Below are 17,209 nucleotides of genomic sequence, written 5' to 3'. Positions count from 1 at the left end.
GAGTTTAATACACATAATATTGGGGACTGTGTTCTAATGAAGTGCCTATTACCTTTGCCCATTTTATTTTGAAAAGTGGGCGAGAATGATGAAAAAACACCTTTTTTTTGGCTTGGATTTTTATTAAAGAGGCATGCTTAGTCAACTATAAGCTATGATTTTTTTTTTAAATCTGTGTCTTCTGTGCAACAAAATCACAAAAAGTAATGTACAGTTCCAAACTATAGAAACTGTAGTCCTGTATAGCTACTGATAAAAGTTACAACTGAGTGGAGCCAGGCTATGACAGTTGCCACCAGTTTGTGTCTCAGACATGCAGCTGCATTGTTGCCCAACTAGACTTCTCATTCCTGTGGAAGAAGTGCACCACCAGTATGATGCCCCCATTGAGTACCTGACCTTGAAATGCTACCTGATGAATCCTGAACTCTGGTGAAAACATTCTTATTGCCACTCAGATAACTTTTTAAAAGTGGCAGTTTTGTTCATCACATGATTCTTTTCCCATTAATGATTCTTGATTATTTTGCTTTTTGATGTCAGCACATTGGTAAATTTCTAACCTTATCGTTAAAAATTTGGTTCTACTTTTGAGGAAAATCATCTGTCTTTAAAAAATGACTTTTTCTTACCTTCCGCCCATGATATTAAGGAAAATTTGGCAATACTTTTTAAACTCTTCCTTTCTTAAGTATATGTAAAAGCTTCTTTGCCACAGATACTTGTTCCTCTAAATTGTAGCCCAAAGACCTGCTGTGTGGGAATCAAGATGCCTAAATGTTCTCACGTCTACTGAGTCCAGACTTCTGTGTCCTGGGCATCTATACTGAGATGTTCCACAGATGATTCTCATGCACATTCAAGTTTGAGAACCACTACTGTGATGGTTAGAATATTGTGTTAAATTCATGCTCATTTTCTAGCTGTGCAGGTCAAAGAATTCATATAAGGAGAGCATTAGACAGAGGCAGCTTTTAATGCCTTAATAGCCTATGTAAGTGAACCAAAACCTAAGCCAGAGTCCATGCACTCAAATCCAAGAAAATGAAACTTAAGAACAACCAATCACAAACAGCTATCTCCACTTTTTCAAATAAGGCAACTGTGTAAACTAGAGTCAATCAAATAACTTTTTTTACTGTGCTTCAGTGTCTACTCTATGAAAACCCTACTCCTACTTTCTGTTAGTGCAGCGCTCCCAACCTCCTTTGGTTTAGTTCTGCCCTATTTGAATTGATGTATGCTCCAATAAACTCTTGAAAGAAAAATTTTTTAATGTGCCTCAGTTTACCTTTTAGCAATGTCCATATCCAATTACATGCTTTTGATAACATTATCTTTCCCAAGGGGCAACTGGATGCATTCAACTTTAACTTGGATTTGCCTCTCTCTCTCTCTCTAGGCTATGTGGCTGATGTTGCAGAATGATGAGCCAGAGGATTTTGTCATAGCTACTGGGGAAGTCCATAGCGTTCGGGAATTTGTAGAGAAATCATTTTTGCACATTGGAAAAACCATTGTGTAAGTAACTAAGAGTTGATTTCTGGTCATTTGCTGGCAAGTTTGTATAAGTGCTTGCTATCCACCTTGGTTTTGTCTTTTTCCCTTTTTACTCTCTTGTAAAGCAAGACATTGAGTTTCAGTATGAAGCAGAGACTTTGTTCTTCACTGCCTCTTTTTTTTCTTTTTTCAAAGTTTTAATTTTAAACTTTTTACAAAGGTTAACACATGGTTTACTGTGATTTTACTGTAGGTAATTCTACTCTTACCAGATCAATGTGATAACATTACACAGTCTTTTTTAATACTGTCATTTATATTTTAAAATTTTGAAACCATAAAAAACTTACAGAAAAATTTCAGATCCGTTACAAATGATCTTCTTTTCTTTGAACCATTAAGAGAGTAGATTGATCCATCACCCTGGACTTTGTGTGTATTTCCTACAAACAATGACATTCTCCTAAACACAATAAACCATCAAAATCAGGAAATTCACAGTGATAAATTGCTACTGTCTAATCCTCAGATCTCATTTGAGTTTTACCAACTGGGACAATGCTATACTTTATACCAAAATGATCTGGTTTATAATCATGAATTGCATTTATTTGTTGTGTTACACAAATTCTGGAGTCAGATTTTTATTGGAATATTTGAAAGATTTGTCAGAAATCCTTTATTATAGATGGAAAATTTTTCTGTCTTGGTAATTTTTTATTGTGATTGTATACATACACACACACACATATAATTTGCTGTTTTAATCATTTTTAAGTACACAATTCAGTGACATTAAGTATATTCACAATGTTATGCAATAATCACCACCATCCATCTCTAGAACTTTTTGATTTTCCCCAACTAAACTCATTCAACAGTAACTTGCCATCCACCCTCCCCACCAATCCCTGGCAACCTCCATTCTACTTTATGTCTTTATGAATTTGCCTATTCTTGGTATGTCATATAAATTGAATCATACAGTATCTATCCTTTGTGTTTGGCTTATTTCACATAGCTTTATGTCTTCATGATTGATCCATGTTATAGCCTGTTTCAGCATTTCACTTTTTTTTTTAGGAGTGAATAATATTCCATTGTATGCATATACTACATTTTGTTTATCCATTCATCTTTTGTTGAACACTGGGTTGCTTCCAAATTTTGGCTATCATGAATCATGCTACTATGAACATGCACATTCAAATATCCACTTGAATCCCTGCTTTTAATTATGTTGAATAATAGAATTCCTAGGTCATATGGTAATTATATGTTTAACTTTTTGAGGAGCTGCCAAAATGTTTTCCAAGATTCATTGTAGAAGTATAAAAAAAAAGACTTCTACTTTGAGCTATGATAGAATGACAGAAATCATATTAAACCTTCCATCTTAAAAAAAGGGGGGGAACTACATAAAATATATGAAATAATTATTTTAGACATTGAACAACAGGCAGTGCAAGTCTGTGATCCCTGATAGAAAAGAAACAAATGAGGTGATCTCTGCAATCACTCTGAGCCTCTTCCTGGAGGCACAGTCTCAACCATGGAACATGGAAGAGGCACTCCAACAGAGAACAACTGTTTTGCTGAGTTGAGGAGATAGAGGACAGAATTGAGAGAATCTGAGGCACCTAACATTATGGGGTAGAGTTCTAGAAAGGTGGGCTCTACAAAGAAAAAAGAACTCCAGAAATCTACATAAGGACCCCATTCAGTTTGTACTGAATAATAAGATGTAGATATGCAAGAAGAAATTCCGTAAATTTAGACAAAGAACTACCTGGAAGCTGGGAACTGAACAACATTTCGTAGAGCTTACTCAAGTCTGGGATGCATTTGTGTTTCAGACAGCCTTATTGGAGAGACCTTGTTCATCACTCAGAGAAGCAATTCAGATTCTAGAGGGCTGTCTCAGTAATGTGACTAATCCTGAGAGTAAAGCCTACCCCAGACTTTGGCTTACAAAGTTTAAATACAGACTTCAAAAGGATCAACCTGGACACAAATAACAGCCCCTTACTAAAACAAAGCCCAACGTTCTTCAAAATAAGACAGTAAAATCTAGACTCAACAACATAAAATCCTTAATGTTCAGCATTCAATAAAAAATCAGTAGGAGTGTCAAGAAGCAGAAAAATGTGACCTATAATCAAGAGAAAAGTCAATCAATAAAAACAGTCTGAGGAATAATAAAGATGATGTTACGAGCGCCCAAGGATATTAAAACAACTATTGTAACTATGCTCAAATATTTTAAGTAAAACATGAATTTAGTGAGAAGAAAGAGGGAAATATATATTTTAAAAAATAGCCAGATGGAACTTCAAGAGATGGAAAATTAAGTATCTGAAATGAAAAATTCACTATTGGCATCAAGAACAGATTAAATATTGCAGAAAATACTGTTGAACTTATAGTAAAAATAAAAATGATCAAAGATGAAACACAGAAATAAAAAAGACTGGAGAAAAAAATAACAGAGTCTTGGTGACCTGTGTTACAATAGCAAGCAACCTAATGTGTAATTGAAGACCCAGGGGAAAAGAGGGTAGGGCACAGAGAGAGAATTAAATAATGGCTAAAATTTCCTCAAATTTGGGGAAAACAATAATACCACAGATCCTTAAGAGGCTTAATAAATCCCAAGCAGGAGAAATAAAAAGAATATCTCACCAGGATATATCATAATCAAATTACTAAGAATAAACACTAAGGAGAAAATCTTAAAGGCAGCCACAGAAAAAAAGAGAATTATTTACAGAGGAACAAATGAAAGCAAGTTTTGTTATAAGAAACTATGTAAGACAAAAGACAATAGAATAACATCTTTAAACTGCCAAAAGGAACCTACAACCTAGAATTCTATACCCAGGGAGGCTATTTCAAAAATGGAGGTGAATTAATACTGTTTTCAAACAAACAAGGCTTAAATGTTCTATTGTTAGCAAACATTTAGGCAAAAAGAAAATGATATTAGTTCAAAGCGTGGGTCTCTATGGGGAAATGAAAATCAAAAGAAATAGTAAATATGTGGGAAAACATAAAAGGTTTTTTCCCTCATTTTAAAATTGAAAAGGTAATTGGTTGAAAGTAAAAATCATAACATTATGAAATTTCTGATACATATAAATAAATTATATGGCAACAGTGGCATAATGTATGGGGCAAGATGGAAGCATTTCATCATTATATTGTTTGTAAGATACACTAGATGTGAATTGATACAAAATTATTCAGAGATAGACTGCAGTAAGTTTAAGTGCATACTACAAACATCAGAGACTACGAAAAACAAAATGAAAAATAGCAATAAGGCAATAGTGGAGTTAACACAGAATCCTGAAAAGTGCTCAGTCTAAAAGAAAGAAGGAAAAGAGGGAATGGGAACAAATACCAGATGGGATGAATAGAAAACAAGTAGTAACCATATTGATAATACATCCATTGGAAATGCTTTAAAGGCAGATTTGTTGCACTTGATAAAAAAGCAATATGCCATCTACAAGAGACACACATTAAATGTAAACACGTAAGTTAAAAGTAAAAAGACAAAAAGAGAAAACATGCAAATACAAATCATAAGAGAGCTGAAGTAGCTATATTTATATGCAATGAATTAGACTTCATTTAATTAGAAGGAATGAGTCATTTCATAATTTTAAAGGGATCAATTCATCATGAAGACATAACAGTTTTAAACGTACATACACCCCATTACCATTACTTCAAAATACTGACAGAACTGAGGAAAAATAGACAAACTTTATATTTGAATACTTCAGCACTCTTCTCTCCATAATTGACAGAACAAGTAAACAGAAAATCTTTAAGGATATAAAAGACATGAACAACATAATTAATCTACTTGACCAAATTGATATTTGTGGAACACACCACGCACTGAGCCCAGAACAGCAAAATATATGTGTGTGTGTGTCTAAATATAAATATAAATATAAATATGTATATGCACACAAATACACTTGTGTGCATACACATTCACCAACATAGACCATATTCAGTGCCATAAGAGAAGTTTATAAATTTTGGAGTATTAATATTGCAAAAAATACATTTTCTGACCAAAGTGAAATTCAGTTAGAAATCAGTAACAGAAAAATATTAAAAATTCCCAAACATTTGGAACTTGAACAACACACTTCTAAATACCTCACAGGTCAAAGAAGAAATCACAAGGGAAATTAGAATATATTTTGAACTAAATCAAAATGGGAACAGCATGCCAAAATTTGTGGGATACAGCTAAAGCTGTACTTAAAGAGAATTTTTTGGCTTTGAACACCACTATTTAAGGAAGGAAGGAAGGAAGGAAGGAAGGAAGGAAGGAAGGAAGGAATAAAGGAAAAGAAAGAAAGAAAGAAAGAAAGAAAGAAAGAAAGAAAGGGAAAAGATCAGAAGATCCCATACCAGTTATCCAAGCTTCCATCATAAGCAGCTAGAAGAAGAAGAAATTAAACCCAATACAAACAGAAAAAAGAAATAATAAACACAAAAATAGAGATTGATGGAATAGAAAAATAGTGGAGAAAATCAGTACAATCAAAATCTGGATAAACTTTTATCTGATGGGGGAAAAAAAGACACAAATTATAACAGATTATATTTATTTGAAATGAAAGAAGGAGCATCACTACAGATCCTGCAGATATTAACAGAATAATAAGGAAATACTATGAACAATGTTTGCCAATGACTTTTTCAAATTAGAGGAACTGGACAAATTCAATAAAAGATACAACATTGCCAAAACTGACTCAAGGAAAATGGAAATTTTAGCTGTATCTCTGTTAAAGAACTTAATTTCAAGCATTTAAGGAACAAAATAATATCCTTACTATACACACTTAGGAGAAAGAATACTTACTAACTCATTTTATGAGGTCAGCATTACCCTGATAGTAAAAAACAAAAAATATTACAGGAAAAAAAAGTGTACAGGCTAGTCTTCCACATGAAGATAGAAACAAAAAATCATTAAGAAAATATTAGCAAATTGAATCTAGCAATATATAAAAAGTCGATACACCATGACCAAGTGGGATTTATTCTAGGAATGCAAGATGAGTTTAACATTTAAAAATCAGTATAATTTAGCATATTTAAAAAAACAGAAAAGAGAAACCATGTGATTTTTTTTCAATAGTTGCAGAAAAAGCATTTGAAAAAAGTCGGTGACTATTATTTAAAAGAAAAAAAAGAAGATGGGGCACCTGGGTGGCTCAGTCGGTTAAGCGTCCGACTTCGGCTCAGGTCGTGATGTCGCGGTCCATGAGTTCGAGCCCCGCGTCGGGCTCTGTGCTGACAGCTCAGAACCTGGAGCCTGCTTCTGATTCTGTGTCTCCCTCTCTCTGACCCTCCCCCCATTCATGCTCTGTCTCTCCCTGTCTCAAAAATAAATAAACATTTAAAAAAATTTTTAAAAAAGAACTTTTTTTTAAACTATATTAGGAACTGAAGGAAATTTCCTCAAGTTGATAAATGGTCTCTGAGAAAACCCCACAATTAATATCTTACTTAATGTTGACAGACTGAATGCTTTTCTCCTAAAAATCAGGATCAAGGCAAGGATGTCTGCTTTTATTATTCCTTTTCAAACTTATCTTGAAGATCCTAGCCAAAAATAAAACAAGAAAAATAAATGAAAGTAAGAAGTATATCTGTCTTTATTCATAGACAGCAGGATGGAGGACATACAAAACTTTAAGTGTTATACCAAAATAACTACTAAAACTAACATTTAACTATTTATTTATTGATCAATTTGTTTAACAACGTCACAAGATACAAAATCTATACATAAAAATCAATTTTATTTTTATGCACTGCCAGTGAACAATCAGAAACTGAAAATTTTTAAAAACCACAATACCACTTATAACAGAATCAGAAAAACATGAAATACTTAGAGATGAATTTAATAAAATATATGAAAGATTTGTACACTATAACCTGAAAAAACATTGATGAGAGAAACCAAAGTAGCCCTAAATATAAGGAGTAATACACCATGTTCTGGGATTGGAGAACTGAATATTAAGATATAGATTCTCTTCAAATTAATCTACAGATTGAGGTGCTCCTGGGTGGCTCGGTCGGTCGAGCATCTGACTTCGGCTCAGGTCATGATCTCACAGTGTGTGAGTTCAAGCCCTGCGTTGGGCTCTGTGCTGACGGCTCAGAGCCTGGAGCCTGCTTCGGATTCTGTGTCTCCCTCTCTCTCTGCCCCTCCCCCGCTCATGCTCTGTTTCTCTCTCTCTCCCTGTCAAAAATAAATAAACATTAAAAAAAAAGTTTAATCTACAGATTGAGTGCAATCACAATCAAAGTCACAGTCTTTTTTGGTAGAAATGTACAAGCTGATTCTAAAATTTATATGTAACTTCAAAGGCTCTAGAATCTTGAAAAAGAAGATCAAACTTCTTTTAACACTTAATCTGCATGATACCCACAGAAAGATAGATTTATAGATCAATAGAACAGATTGTAAAGCCCAGAAGTAGACTCACACTATACCATCAATTGAATTTTACAAAGATGTCAAGGTAATTAATTGGGGAAGGATAGTCTTTTCAACAAATGGTGCTGGAATCATGAATAGCCATACCATACGGAGTGGAAAAAAAATGAAACTCAATCCATAAATCACACCATACATAGAAATTAATTGAAAAGGATCATCGCTATAAATATAAGTGTTAAAATTAAAAATGATTAGTTGAAAACATAGGGGAAAGGCTTTACAACTTTGCTGTAGGCAAAGATTTCTTAAGTTGTTTTTCTATTAGGTTGAGTTATAAGAGTTTTTATGCTTTGCAGATACAGTCTCTCAGCCCATGACTACCTTTTAAATTTCTTAATAGTGCCTTTCAAATAGCAAAAAATTTTACATTTCCATGTAATTCAATTTATCATTCTTTATGGCTTTTGGTTGCTATGTGTGTTTGCAGTGAATGTATCAGTTTAGGGTGAAGCCAAGGATTTCTTAGGACACCAAAAGCAAGAACCATAAAAGGGAAAAAAATAACAAACTGAATATCACAGTTAAAAACCTCTGCTCTTTATAAAGAAAATGTGTGATATATACACAATGGAATATTACTTAGCCATCAAAAGGAATGAAATATTTCCATTTGCAATAATGTGGTTGAGCTAGAGAATATTATGCTAAGTGCAATAAGTCAGTCAGGGAAAGATAAATACCATATGATTTCACTTATATGTGGAATTAAAGAAACAGAACAGATGAACATACGGGAGGGGGATAAAAAAGAAAAAAGAGGGAAGCAAACCATAAGAGACTCTTAAAGATAGAGAACAAACTGAGGGTTGAGGGAGGGAGATGGGTAAGGGATGAGTAATGGGTATTAAGGAGGACACTTGTTATGATGAACACTGGGTGTTGTATGTAAGTGATGAATCATGGAATTCTACTCCTGAAACCAACATTGCACTGTATGTTAACAAACTAGAATTTAAGTAAAAATTTGAAAAGAAAAGGAAAAGAGAATGCTAAACAAATACACAAAAATCAACAACAACAAAAAAAAACAAAACAAACAATACACCTCTGCTCTTTGAAAAGTGACCATTAAGAAAATAAAAAGGCAATAGGGCACTGGGTGGCTCAGTTGGTTGAGCGCCCAACTTCCACTCAGGTCATGATCTCACGGTTCGTGAGTTCGAGCCCCGCATCGGGCTCTGTGCTGATGGTTCGGAGCCTGGAGCCTGCTCCAGATTCTGTGTTTCCCTCTCTCTCTGCCCCTCCCCCACTCACACTCTGTCTCTCTCTCTGTCTCAAAAATAAAATAAACATTAAAAAATTTAAAAGAAAAAGGCAAGCATGGTCTAGAAGAAATAAGTGTAATACATCAGACAAAGGACTTATATCTAGACAAGAAGACAAATAACTCAATTAAAAAATGAGTCCAATATTGGAACAGAAACTTCACAAAAGAAAAGGTACAAATGATTATTTGGCACATGGAAAGATGCTCAGTGTGATTAGTCAACTGGGAAATGTTCATTAAAACCACAGTGTAAATACTATTACACTCCCTTTAGAATGACTACAATGCCATAGTGCCAAGTATTGATGAGGATGTTGTAGCAGCTAGAGCTGTCATACATTACTGATGAAAGTATAAATAGTAAAACCACCTTGAAAAATAGTTTGGCTTTCTTATAAAATCAAATCTATATTTATCATTTGACCAGCAATTTTCCTAGACACTTAACAAAGAAAAATTAAAATCTACATCCACATAGACACTTATAGATGAATATCTGTAACAGCTTTATTCCTAATTAAAGCACTGCCTCCCCCAACATTCAGTCAACCAGTGAATGAATAAACAAAGGTTATGTGTCTGTACAGTGGAATACAGTGGAGTTCCAAAAATGAGTGGACTAGGATGAGTCTTAAAAACTAATGATTTTAAAAATCTTAAAAAATCTAAGCATAATTGCTTAGTGAAAGAAGTCACCCACAAAAGAGTACATGCTGTAGAATTCTATTTATAGGATATTCTAGGAAAGAATAATTTGGACTGATAGAAAGCCAATCAGTAGTTAGTTGCCTAAGCATGATGGGCTGAGTTTGGGGTGTTGACTGGAGAAAAGCACAGGGAAGTGGTATAAATGTCTCATATCTTGACTATAGTGGTTGCATGAATGTATGCATTTTTCAAAACTCATCAAACTGTCTACTTGTTAGACATTTTATTGTTTGTAAACTATACCTCAGTAAAGTTTTTTTAATATAAAAGGGAAAAAAAAACAAGGAACTTCAAGAGGCCATCATCAAGGGATGTTTAAGTGACTGTAATCAATTGTTATCAAACTATTAAAAATAATGCTTAAGAACAGGGCACCTGGGTGGCTCAGTTGGTTGAGTGTCTGACTTTGGCCCAGGTCATGATCTCACGGTTCATGAGTTCAAGCCCCGTGTCGGGCTCTGTGCTGACAGCTCAGAGCCTGGAGCCTGCTTTGGATTCTGTGTCTCCCTCTCTCTCTGCCCCTTATCTGCTCATGCTCTGTCTCTCTCTCTCTCTCAAAAATAAATAAACATTAAAAAAATTTTTTTAAATAATGCTTAGGACTTTAAAGTATAATTATGACAATGTTAAGTTAAAAAAAAAGTATACAAGCTTAGATCTGTTGTATGATCTAAACTCCCTAAAACTGTGCCTACAAAACATTAGAAGAAAACACAATGGCAGTTTCTACATTGTGAAATTATGGGCAGCTTTAGTATTCTGCTGTATATATTGCTCTGTATTTAAATTTTCTGTGAGGAACTTCTGTCCTTTTATAGTAAGAAGTCACCTTACACACTTTTTTTTTTTTTAATTAGGGGTAGTATTACAAATGAATCAGATTCTCTTTGAGAAGTGGATGAGACTTGGCCATTCTCCCATCTTGGGGCTAATGTTCTGTTTTCAGTCACCAGGCCATTCTTCTGACCTATGCTCCCCATGAGCTAAATGCCTGTTTTCTGACCTAGTGCAGTCTCTCACAAAGTAGAATGCTATTCCAAGAGATGTGTATGAAAGCATTCCATGTCTCCTTCATTTAGAACATACAGAATATTATAACCGCTCTTGGAGAATTGCCAGTAAAGCAACTGTTTAACTTTGTTTAACCCAGCATTTTCCAAGCTTAATTTTTAAGTTTATATTAAAATCTTATAAAAACAAGAGTTCTGTGGCTCACCCACTGGGAAACGTTCCTCTGTCATTCAAACCTGAACAACAGATATCTAGCATGTCTGACTCCCTCCCTCTCTTCCAAAGTAGTGCTGGCCATTGGCAAGTTCTCCCTCAGTAGAAAAGGCCCGGCAAAGCAGTTGAGTCATTTTCACTAAAATCTGTCTCAAATTTCAGGCAATGGCCTTCATTTTGTTTCAGAAGGCAGACTACACCACAAATCAAGTTTTTAGTGGTATATTAAAATTTTCCTTTGAGTGGTATATAAAAATTTGGTAAAGCAAAAAACTTTTTGCAAATTCTTAGAAAAAAGAGATTGATGTGAAGTGCTGAGCATTCTAGATGAACTAAAGATCTGGCTTTGTCCCTTTAATAAGAGTCTTCTGAGTGGCAGCAGTTACCACCTGTGTGCCCAGTACCCTTCAGGTCTTGCTGTGTCCTATCACTAGAGTTGTGGGAACAGAATGCTTACATTGCATATTCTTCATAGTTTGTCTGAAAATATAAAATTCCTTCTCAGGGCTAGATAATAAAACCATGATGGCTTCGTGAATGCTGTCTGCAAGTTATGTTCTATTGTTTGTTTTTTTTTCAATTTCCTTCCTCTGGATCTTCTTTGGGCCCCATGCATCAGCATACCAATCTCAGCTGGAAGAAGAGCAGGGAAGCCACAGGCAATTTCATGTGCTACAGCCAAGGCTGTTCCTTGGGCTTCAGAGTCCCCACTGCAGCTGTGAGCTCTGATGGGCCAGCAAGTCCTTCTTGGGAACAGTATCCACACAGTCAAAAACCAGGCAGAAAGGAGCAAAGAAAACACACTGATATCTGAACAGAGCTTAGAAGGCCAAGGATAGTATTATACCTCAGTAACTCATAGTGCTATTACAGTTTGAGGAGACATGCTTTTCTAGACTTTCAGGAGTGTATATACCTCTTTCTCCTGGGGATGCTGTTTTCATCTTTTTCAGAATTGCTCGATTTCAGTCCTAAGACATTCATCCTTATCTGTACACAGTGTGGCATAATATTGTATTGTAAAAGCACAGTACCAGTGCCACATTCCCTGAGTTTGAATCCCAGCCCTACAACTTCCAATGGGAGTCCTTTATCTGTGTCTCTATTTTCCCAACTGTAAAAATGGGGATAATAAGAGTACCCATCTCACAGGGATGGGGTGAAGATTAAATGGGTTAAATATATTTGAAGCATCTGAAACAGTGCCCTATGCTTCTGAAGCTCTGTATTAAGTATTTGCTATCAATAAAGTGTGTAATTGATTGAAAACATTGGTCAGCAGTGAAAACAAGGAAAACATAAAATGTGGAAACAGTATGATTGGAAAAGTGATTATATGTGTGGGGAGAAGAAATGTTTCATGTTTGTGTGACCAGACAGAACTGAACATAGACACTTAGCAGAGAAAGGCGATTGCAGGAAGAACAAACTTGCCGGTTGTAGTTGGATAGAAATTATGGGTGTAATGAGACATCTCTTCATCTCTAACACCTGACCCCTTCTGAGAAGTAATTGTCTATTTATTAGAATTAGGACACCTTTTTGCTGAATCTATCTCCTGTAGAGCAGTGGTTCTCAAACTATAATGTTCTGTGGATCACTTGGGGATCTTTTCAAATGCAGATTTGGAATCAGTAGGTCGGGTCAGGGCCTGAGATTCTGAATTTCTAATTGAGATACCAAGTGATGCCAGTGCTGCTGATCAATGAACCACACTTTGAGTAGCAAAGCCTGAGAGAATTATGGAGTCTCAAGTTTGAGATGCACTTGACAATCACCAAACCCAAACCCTTATCACTTTCTACTTTGTTTTCAGTCATCTGTGACTTTACCTTCCCTGATAGACTAGACAGTGGGCTCTTTTAGGGCAGAATGCAATTCTAGTTCCCTTTTTTTCTGTACCTTTCATTCTGGACAGTACAGTGTCAGACATTTTGTAAATAAATAAACATTTTAATGAGTCTACAATGGAAAAATAACTTATGGAAGCTGGGGGATTTGATTTTAGGGGTTTTTGGAGGGGGGAGGGAGTACTTGCTTATAAATGAAAAGACTTAAAGAAAAAAATTCCAGGCATCCATGAGAAACAGTTCAGTGGGCACCTATAACTAGTTTGTTCCTTTTCTTCCTTTTCCATTCTATCCCTTACATCTCCAGTATTCATAAGATTACTTAAATGCCAGTTGAATTTAATTGTAATTGGATTGAATTTATCATCTGATAAATTCAGGTAAAAGAGTTCTCTGGACTTTCCATTTCTGCTCTTAATAAATTCAGGAATGCACAAAGATGAGATGAAGAAATCTAAAAAGCAAGGGTCATACTTACCTCTTTTCTTTTATATGGCTTGAAAGAGGTAGACCAAAAGATGACTGGAATCTCCAAAGAATGAAGCCAAAGTTTCTGGAAATTGCTTCTGGTCCTACCATGACTAAACCAATCTCTAATATGAAATGAGATACTATGCTTTTTTAATACAAGTCACCTCAGAGCCTAAGGAAGGATGGTTTATTTATTAATCATTAGGTACCCAATCCCACCAGTCCTTGATGAATCAAGTTCTTACAAATGAACTAATTATTACTGCATAAAGTAGTTTGCTTATTTTTGACAGATTATTATAGTTTTTGTTATTTTAAAAATTATGATAATCTGTCAAAAATAACCTGAAAATTGGAGAATGTCTAAGAGCTTATCTTTTTGGAAACATGTAATGTGCTTCCCTATCACATTTTACATTTTAAAACATTTGACATTGCTTAAATCCCAAGACTGCATGAAAGTCCATAAGCCCATGACCAATGTCTTTGTTTGTATACATCTTAAGGCAATTTTGTTTCTGAATTGTAGTGTGTAGAGCAAAAATTTTAATTAGATTTACTTTGTATAAATCATTTTTCATTCACTTATTTTCGTCCTTAGCTGGCTAGCTGACTTATAAATTTGTTTTCCATAAAAACATTTTGTAGGAAACTAACATTAGTTAGAGAAATTACAGTATGTGAAAGCAAATATCTGGTCTTTTTTTATTTTAAATACAATGCTGCAAGTTGAAAATTTGAACAAAAATTAAAAGTGCAAAAATTAATCTTTGCAGTGTAATTTAGTCATCTAGATAATCGTTATGCCCTCAATTTCATATTTTACAGAAGATATTTCATGTTTCAAGAAAATTGTCCATATTCTTTTATGGACTTGAAAATGCATTATTGATTACTTAGGTTAAGATTGAGGGTTTTTTGCACCTTTTTGATATGGAATTCATGTTGCTTTTAAACAATCCTTCAAAAGGCTTTATTAAAATGTATACTTTAGAAGAAATTAATAGCCTCTGACTCTACATGGAAGCAGCATCTTAGTCTGTAAAAATATGTGCATTTTGTGTTTCCTCGAGGAATCAAGCATGACATTTTATTTTTAGGGGTATTCTGTTGAGTTATGAAGGATGATATATATAAGTTCTTATTTTTTTAATGTGTGAAATATCCATCCTAATAAAACAAAGCCTTAAGCATAATGAAAGTATTTAGGAAGGAGAGATGAATGAATAAGCATTTTTAGTAGTCATAATTTTTTTTTTTTGTTTTTAAGGAAGTGAAACTGAACTCAAAGTAGCCTTGGGGACACTCGGATCCAGGGCCTGGAGATCTTTCAGGGCTCTCTCTGCTTCTTGGAATGCTGCCTTCATTCCCTCAGCATGTTCCTATGGCAGAGGACATCATTGATAGCATTTCTGGGGATGCAGACTAACACAGTAAATGAAGAATAGAATCTTTTTGATAGTTATCAAGAAAGAAGACTGAGGAAGGATTCTGGCTGGCCCCACTGAGCCCTATGATAACCTCTAGACCATTCACTGAAGACAGAGTATGGGGCCAATGCCTAGGCCCTGTCTTGTTAGGGAGAGAGAATTCTGTGCTTGGCAGACCATAGAAGTCCATGGTCTGAGTAGGAGAGGATCAAGGTCCTTCTCCAACAGCAGGATGTTATTTCTAGAAGAAAAGCAGAAAGTACTGCTAAGCAGGCAAAAATAACATGTTCATATAGCATTTAATGGTCATTTAATATGAGCCCCAAAGTGTGCTATGAGCTGCCCACTTATTCAGTTTAATTCCAGGTCTGGGGCACTGTTTCACTGAGAAGGATACTGAGGCACAGTGAAGTCAAGTATCCTCTGAAGGTTACCCAGCTAGTGAGTGGTAGAGCCAAGATCTAAACTGAGTACTTTTTGACTCAAAGAACTTTTTATATTGCACTTTTCATCCTACTTGTTTATATCCTTCAAAACAATCTTTGTAATGTGATGGTTGTATGCTAACAGTGGGATCACATCATAAGGAAATAACTTGCAAAACAAGATCCAGGCCCACATGCCTCTGTGAAAGGGAGGCCCCAAACAGAATACCAAGAGAGCAAAAGAAGTCAAACCTTGGTTTTTAAGCATTCAAGAGCCCATGTTCTGATGGGAAAAAAACAGATTTGAAAGATCTTTCAAGGATAATCTTTACTATATGCAGTTTTGTTCATAAGCTCTGTCACTAGAAGCAAATCCCCCCTAACCTGTAGCACCACACATAGTTCCTTGAGCATCTCCTGTCCTTTCAGATCCACAATTGTAAGCGAATGAGCCAGGCCTGGCATCTGTGTCAGTCACCAGTGTCCTCAGTGATCACAACAACTGGTCTGTAGTAGATGCTCTATGATACCTTCTTACTTGAGCCCAGATGGATAGCCAAAAGCCAGTTTGTCCAGAAAAGCCTTTCAGGAATGTTCATTGTCACCCTAACTTCCCCTAGTTGGATTCATCGTGGTTCACTCTCTCATGGTGGTGACAGCTATAGAGAAGCCACTATGCTTCCTACCCTAGAGAGCTGCTAAGGAAGGATGATAAGGACCTTAGTTTACACAAGTGCCTGGAGGTGGAGATGGAGAGGATGGACTGATCCAAGAGACTTGGAATCGATAGGATTTGGTGAACAATTGGATATAGAAGGGAAGGAGAGATTGATTAGTGTGCCATCAATTAAGGTAGAAAACTTTATGCCCTCTCACAGTTTTACCTGCTGTAATTTACATGCTTAAAGGAAAATTATGGATATTTTCTCTAAACTGAACTTTTTCTTTAACCTCATTATTACATGATTTTCATATCAGACACACCAATCACTATCTGCAATATTCTCACTTCAGCTGTTTGAAGGCCAGTTATCACTTTCTAATTCTATTATCGTTTTTGAAATTATCTGTTGTAATTTTCACTGAAAAAACCTTGAAAGATGTTGCCATCTGTATGTTTCGAATTGGCACCAATATTTTCTCTTAAATCTTTGATATCATTTGAGTGATTTTTTGCTTTGAATTTATTAGAAAAATAGCATGTTTGTTTCGGTTTGGGTGAGTAGAAGATTCTCGGGGAAATAGATCAGTACCACATACAATCCTGATAAAATTTAAGGTAATGTTGGGCAATTAAATTCCCATTTGGTCATTTGTATTAAGAAGGCACCCTTATGACAACAAATGTTTTCTTCCAAGAACATTACAGGGTGTTTGTTTATTTGGAGGAGGGTGCGTTGTTGGGGTTGTTTTTAGTGTTATGTTTTGCTTTACACATCAAGTTATTACTAAGTAATGTGAAAAGGAAGTACTTTTCTCCTACAATTAAAGTGATAATAGCATAAACCCAAATAGGTAAATACTTGTCTTGACTAATTTTTTGTCGCTAATCTTGTTAAATTTTGAGAAGAGTTGTAAGAATAGCCTACAGCCTTGTGAGCTCCACCATCCGTGCTGGGGGGGAAAAGATGTTTCAGCCAATGGAAATATTTATCATAGTTTGTGGCACTCTGTCTACATTTTGTGTAAAAATAGCAGGGGCCAGAAATTATTATTTATTTAAAAAGAAATTATTCATTTAGAAAGAAACTCATTTCTAAAATCCTCTTGGCTGAGATAAGTCA

At 35.2% G+C, this 17,209-nt stretch overlaps 1 protein-coding gene across 1 annotated transcript in view; it reads left to right on the top strand.

Moving 5' to 3' along the window:
* The window catches only part of GMDS (GDP-mannose 4,6-dehydratase), a 625,677-nt gene that overhangs the window by 500,575 nt on the left and 107,893 nt on the right, over nt 1-17,209 (top strand). The window contains exon 8 of the mRNA XM_027040165.2: nt 1,403-1,521. Coding sequence (XP_026895966.1) covers nt 1,403-1,521 — 119 coding nt within the window. The remainder of the gene's footprint in view (nt 1-1,402; nt 1,522-17,209) is intronic.

Source organism: Acinonyx jubatus, chromosome B2 (genome assembly GCF_027475565.1).
Source record: "Acinonyx jubatus isolate Ajub_Pintada_27869175 chromosome B2, VMU_Ajub_asm_v1.0, whole genome shotgun sequence".
NCBI classification, from domain to species: Eukaryota; Metazoa; Chordata; class Mammalia; order Carnivora; family Felidae; genus Acinonyx; species Acinonyx jubatus.
This window is presented reverse-complemented; position numbering and strand designations above follow the sequence as displayed.